General features: G+C 37.3%; 1 protein-coding gene across 5 annotated transcripts; it reads left to right on the top strand.

Annotated features, from left to right (window-relative positions):
• Positions 1-296: 296 nt before the first annotated feature.
• Positions 297-3,748, top strand: LOC127802786 (pentatricopeptide repeat-containing protein At1g11290, chloroplastic-like). 5 transcript variants are annotated; one of them, XM_052338810.1, is made up of 4 exons: positions 298-2,639; positions 2,785-2,887; positions 3,188-3,275; positions 3,368-3,748. In XM_052338810.1, the coding sequence occupies exon 1, from the start codon at positions 609-611 to the stop codon at positions 2,511-2,513; it is 1,905 nt and encodes a 634-aa protein (XP_052194770.1). In that variant the 5' UTR covers positions 298-608; the 3' UTR covers positions 2,514-2,639; positions 2,785-2,887; positions 3,188-3,275; positions 3,368-3,748. The 5 variants fall into 5 exon arrangements, with proteins under 5 accessions (XP_052194771.1, XP_052194770.1, XP_052194767.1 ...); XM_052338811.1 differs by having other exon boundaries at positions 297-1,053; positions 1,246-3,275; XM_052338807.1 differs by having other exon boundaries at positions 298-2,887; positions 3,037-3,275.
• The last annotated feature ends 2,605 nt before the right edge of the window (positions 3,749-6,353 follow it).

Raw genomic sequence — 6,353 nt, forward strand, 5'->3', positions numbered from 1 at the left:
CCCTCCAACCCACATCGTTCTTGTCATGGGGCTAGCTCCACGATCCTTTGATTTGAGTCTACTTGCCAACTTGCTCCAGTCCAACCACTTGGCCTATATTGTAACCCAACTCCTTGCCTAGTGTTATGCTTAGCCCGACTCCATCTGCTTGCAAGGCCTTATATGGCCCAACTCACACCATCTGTGCTCGAACAATGCTTTCGACTTTGCCTCTATGAGCCCATGTGGTCTTGATGCGCCCCATTGTGCCCATCTCCCTCAAGGCTAGTCCACCTTAGCAACTTAGTTCGCTCCAGTTGGGTCATGCTCATGCCTGACTGGGCCATGTTGGTTTGATCCTTGGCTCCTCAACCCTATCAAAACATAAGAGATAATGCACGACTTAGCGTAGCAGGACAAGAAGCTTCAGCCTTCTTTGTACAGTCCTTTTGAGTGCTTTATAAAGTCTTAACATACCCAAAAAATGAAAAACAAAACACAATAAATGTCCGACAGACAACCCTAACCACAGGCGTGACTACAATTTACCCAATGAACAAACGAAGAAACGTTAGTTTCATCAACGAGGAACAGATACCCACAACAGACAGAGGGAGGACGGAGGGGTGATGAATCAGATTCCAGCAGTTACTAACGGTTACTTCTCCCGCCAAAACGGTCCCTTTTCCATCTTCAAAATTTTGCGCAATTATTGTTTCTGTTCGATGCAACAGTCATACCCCCAGCCCACCTCATACGCTTCAATCCTCCAGCAAGTGAAAGGGCTAAAGCCACTAAGCCAAGTACATGCCAACATGGTTACCTCTGGCGTCTCTGAAAACATCTTCCTTTCCAATAGATTAATCAACTCATACGCTTCGTTTGGACTCATGGTCGAAGCCGGGAAGATATTCTGCCGAATGCCTTGTAAAAATGTTGTTTCTTGGACAATCTTGGTATCTGCTTATGCAAAAAACGACCTTTTCTTCGAAGCCATTGATGTATTCCGGGAAATGATTACAAGTGGCGTGCCGCCAAATGCTGTTACTATCTCAAGCATCCTACCTGCTTTTGGTAAGTTGGGTTTGGAGCAATTGGGGAAATCGGTTCATTGCTTTTGGATGAGCTGCGGTTCTGGAACAAATGTGTTTGTGGAAACCGCGCTGGTTGATATGTATTGTAAATTTGGGAGCATTCGTTTTGCTCGACAGTTGTTTGATGGTATGTCTGAGAGGAATGTTGTTTCTTGGAATGCAATTATTTCAGGTCATGCTGATTGTGGGTTTGGTGAAGAGGCATTTGGGCTTTTCAGTTTGATGAGAAGAGAAGGGTTTTCTGTAGATTGTTTTACCATGATGGGCTTGATATCAGCTGTTGCAAGTATGGATTGTCGGACAGGAGTGGGTGTCCATGGTTATGCAATTAGAACTGGGTTTGAGAATGATCAACTTGTTAGGACTGCTTTGATGGATATGTATGTAAGTGGAAAATATATTGAGGATGCTTGCTTAATTTTTAATGAGATGCCTATGAACAATGTTGTGACTTGGACCTTGATGTTAAAAGGGCTTTCAAGGGGTCGATATTGGAAGAAGGCCATGAATCATTTCAATGAAATGATGAGATTAGAGGACTTAGAATTGGATGCAGTTTCTTTCATTAGCATCCTCTCAATCTGCAGCAGCTCTGGATCTCTGCAGCAAGGGAGACGAATCCATGCATTTATAGTAAAAACAGGTTTTGCACATGTTGTACTCGTGGGATCTGCAATTATTGACATGTATGCAAACTGTGCCAGTTTAGAAGATGCAAAACAATATTTTGAAGAGATGGATGAGAAGGATGTCGCATGTTGGAATGCTATGATTGCCGGTAATGGGATGAACGGGAATGGAAATAATGCAGTTAATCTCTTTTTTCAGATGAAAGATTCGAGCATTAACCCAAATGAATTGACTTTGTTGTGCATCTTATCTGCTTGTAGTCATGCTGGAATGGTTGATCAAGGACTTCATATTTTCAGGCATATGGTTAGTAGTTGGGGTGTAGTTCCTAATTCAAGGCATTATGCTTGTGTTATTGACCTTCTTGGCCGTGCAGGGAAATTATGTGATGCTTATTCGTTAGTTAATAGCATGCCTCTGTTTCCGAGTTTTGATGTTTATTGTGCTTTGCTCAGTGCCTGCAAAGTCCATGGTGAAATCGAGTTGGCAATTGAAATTTCTGAGAAATTGTTTGGCTTGGAGCCAAATGATGCTGGTTACTATGCATTACTGTCAAACATGTATGCTTCCGCTGGAAACTGGGAAGCTGTAAGAACGACTCAAGAATTGTTGCGATCAAAAGGATTGAACAAGGACCCAGGGTTGAGTTCAATTGAGATAAATGGAGAACTATGCACATTTATGGCTGGACAGAAGGATCATCCTCAATACCTTGAGGTTCAAGGGATGTTAAAGCACATGATATCAGAAATAAAAGAGGCAGGTTATGTGCTTGATACAAAACTTGTACTCCCAGGGTTTATAAGATGAAGTGAAAAAGGATATCCTATATCATCACATTAAGAAGTTAGCCATTGCTTTATGACTGGGGAGAACCAAGCTGGGAACTATCATTAGATCACAAAGAATTTGCACGCATGCAGCCATTGCCACTCTGTATGCAAGTTTATTTCCAAAGTTTTTGAAAGAATTTTGATTGTTAAAGACTCTAACCGCTTCCACTCTTTTCAAGATGGAGACTTTAAAGACTATTGGTAGCGTTAGGAGCAATCACATAAATTGATAATGAATTCTTTTTCAGGTAATCTGGCCTGTTCTTTCAAGTTCATAGTCAGATAGAATGCGACATTTTTATTACCAAAAAGTTTTCAGTCAACTGCAGGGAAATGGTTCCACGATCCAAGGTATAACTATATATTCAATTGTTTCCAGAAGATATCATATTTGACAATCAGTATTCAGTAAAGTGCAGTCAGAACTTCTATCTTTCCTGTGCTTCCTTAAATCTACGTTTGCATGAATTTCTTATTTCATTTTCGTCATTTATCTATAGATCATGTGCTCCACCTGCATGGCTATATTGGTGAAGGTTGGCGAGTTAAGTTCAGTATAGTTTGTTGTGGGAGGGTACCATTTTTGAAGGGTCTTCTTCTTATATAACATCACTGTTCATATAAAATTCTCCACTTTCTAAACTGGTCCAGGATTGGATTTGGAGGCATTAAAACAACTTGGACCCTGTATGGATAAAGGTCAAGGTGATTAGGAGTACTGGTCATATGAAAATGGAAGGTATTCATTTTGATCTTTCAATTCTTTTCTTTCAAGGGAACTTCATTTCCTTGGATTATACCAACAGGAGGACTGGTGATATTATTTTGCAGGGCTGCAAACAACTTGAGCATTTTGATGTTAAGGACTGCAATGGTTTCAATATTATTAAAGCTTGCTTCTCACATTATACCAACATTCAAGCATGAGGGTTCGCAGTTGTACTCTATGATTATTATGACGACTCTGGCTATTATGATCATCCACATGATTGTCTTGATCATCTATGCATGGCTACCTAGGTTTAGATTTCAGCAAGAAAAGGCAAAGAATTTTTGAAACCTACAAGGAAGAAGATGGAGACAACAATGAGAATGGGTAAATAACATAAATGGTCACTGAAATTTGTACTAAGTACAAAAAGGTTGTTGAACTTCAATTTGTAACTAAAAGATCATTGAATTTCAATTTAGTATACAATTCTATAACTATAATCAATTGTCGTTGAAGAGGTTAACACAATATTGACATTTTTATACTTTAGTGCAAAGTTCAATGACCTTCTTGTACTTTTATGTAAAGTTCAATGATCATTTGTGCTATTTAGTTATCTATATTTTATCTCTATAATCGTCCATGAATGTTTTTGCACATGAATGTTTTACCTCAATTGAGTGAAGAGTGCTAAAACACTGGTTCAACCTCTTCCAATTGAACGTTTTTCAAACAAATGAAGAATTCTAAGTTAATGGTTCAATCAGCATCTATATGTGGTGGGTGGCTCTTGGGAAGAACTGTTGGTTGCACTTTTGATTCTTCCTTGGCTCAAAATTACCACTGAGTTGGCACCTAGAGTGATTCTCTTAAATAGTTTCACCCAAATAGTATATCTTCAATTTTTTTTAAACATAATAATATATATTGAGGAAAATATTCACAATTATGAGAGTTAATTCTAGTAAGTGGAAAAGATATAGCATATCCAGAATGTTCTTTACAGCTAAACAGGACATATGCTTTCCAAAAAAGTAAACATGACCTTGCCAATTGGCAAAAGTAAATGAAAAACTAATCTTAGATCCAAAAACCAAATTCAAGGGTAAATCAAGTGGTTAGAAAAGTGTGGTTACTTCTTGAAGACAAGCTAAAAGATGGAGGATAAAAGAATATATGAAATAACAATACCATCTTCTCTACTTTAACATTGAGAAGGAGAATGGAAAAGGATGGTCTATCATCTTGGAATCTAGCAACAAATTTATCTTTCCCCTCTCTAGAAGAGCATTCAATGAGAGCTTAGAGAGGAGAAAACAAGAGGACACAACATTCAAGTAAAAAATCTTTTATTCTTGAAGCATGCACATATAGAAAGGGAAGAGTAGGGGGTGGTTAAAACTTAGCCATACTTAGATGAAATTAAAAAAAAAAAATTCTTTCACCAAAAATGAAAACTTGCCATTAATCACTCAAATTCGCCTACTTATTTCCTCCTTCATGATAAGCATGTATTGCTAAATTTTTGGTCTTTTAAAATTTGAACTCCAAGTGTAAGGTTAAAGAAAAGATTTATCTTCTTTTCCCTCTGTTGTAAGTCCTTGATGAAAACATAGAACTAGAAATCTTCACATTTGGCATAATGCAATTGAGATAGGTAAGTATCATCATAGGGAAAAGCAAGCTCTAAGAGAAGTTGTTATAATTCCAGAAATCATGATAACTTAAAATTGCAATGAAATCAAACAAGATTTAATTTTTTTTATATATAAACAAAAACCCACAAACTTAAATGTATAAGAAAAGGTAATAATCATTTTGAGATGCCAAGAAAACTTAAACCAATTACCTTGCTTATGCCAAAAGCACCCATCAATTGCATAAAAACCAGACCTGAAATAAAAAAAAAAAAAAAAAAAACTCAAAACCACAACCTCAAAAAGATCAAACACCAAGAAAAATGATCAAGCACTCTCTAGTTAAAGGAATACCTTGATTGTAGATCAAGGAAGAAATACAAACCAAAAGTATTGGCACATTTTGGAGACAAGGAGGGAAGAAGCAAAGCTTTTAAGATCTCCAAACTCTTTCACACACCCTTCCTGACTGCTTGAGCCGATTGGTGACTTGAACTAATTGTGTGACATTGTTGGGTGTTAATGAAACTAGGAAGCAAATGGTAGTAGTACCAAAGGAAGAGAGATTTAGATTTAAATTTATATGCAACTTCAAATCCCACGTGCATATGTTAATGTATTGTAACCTGTATAATCGGCCAAACCAACCAAGAGCAAGTGCAGTAAAATAGAAACAAAAACGAAAACAAGAACACAAAGCTTTACGTGTTCGGATCAATAGATTCTACTCACGGTAGAGGCTCCGCCTCTAGTCAATCCACTAATAGCTTTCGATTACAACCAAATTACAAGATCACAACAAGAACAAAAACGTATTGCAAATACATCAACTAAAATCAGAAAACAAATACAAGAACAAGTATAGAATCTGTTCTATCGATCTCAAGATCGTGTCAAGAATCTGATCTATCAGTTACACCAAATCTCTCACGCCTCAAGCAATTCAACAACAGAGATTTAAAGCAATACAACCTTACCGTATGATTTTACCAAAAAACCCAAAGCCAATCGAACGAGAGAAGGATTTACAAGCAAGAGAGAGTCTCACTTCGAGTGTGCCGAACATAGGGTTTCAAAAGAGAGCAATAGCAGATCTGAAATCAACTAGGGCATGAAGCTGCCCTTATATAGCAGTAAGCAACCAGGCTGGGTTGAGGCAAATCGCACGGGCCACATGAAAATGGGGTTTACATATATCGGTCCAAAGGCTAATTTGGCCCACAAAATAATCAGCAGATCATATACACATTTAAACTTCAATTAAATGTAAGTAAAATGAAACCCAAATGCATATATAAAAAATGCAAACAAACAACACATATCAATTATATGAAAATACATTTTGAATCATAAATCCTAACAGCATATATAGAGAAAGGGAAGAATGATCCTTTTTTCTAGCTACATGTTCACTCATAATTGGAAATGACTCTACAAGAATAGCGAGGATGTTCTTAAACTTGAAAGA

The sequence above is a fragment of the Diospyros lotus genome, chromosome 5 (assembly GCF_014633365.1).
Source record: "Diospyros lotus cultivar Yz01 chromosome 5, ASM1463336v1, whole genome shotgun sequence".
Classification (NCBI taxonomy): domain Eukaryota; kingdom Viridiplantae; phylum Streptophyta; class Magnoliopsida; order Ericales; family Ebenaceae; genus Diospyros; species Diospyros lotus.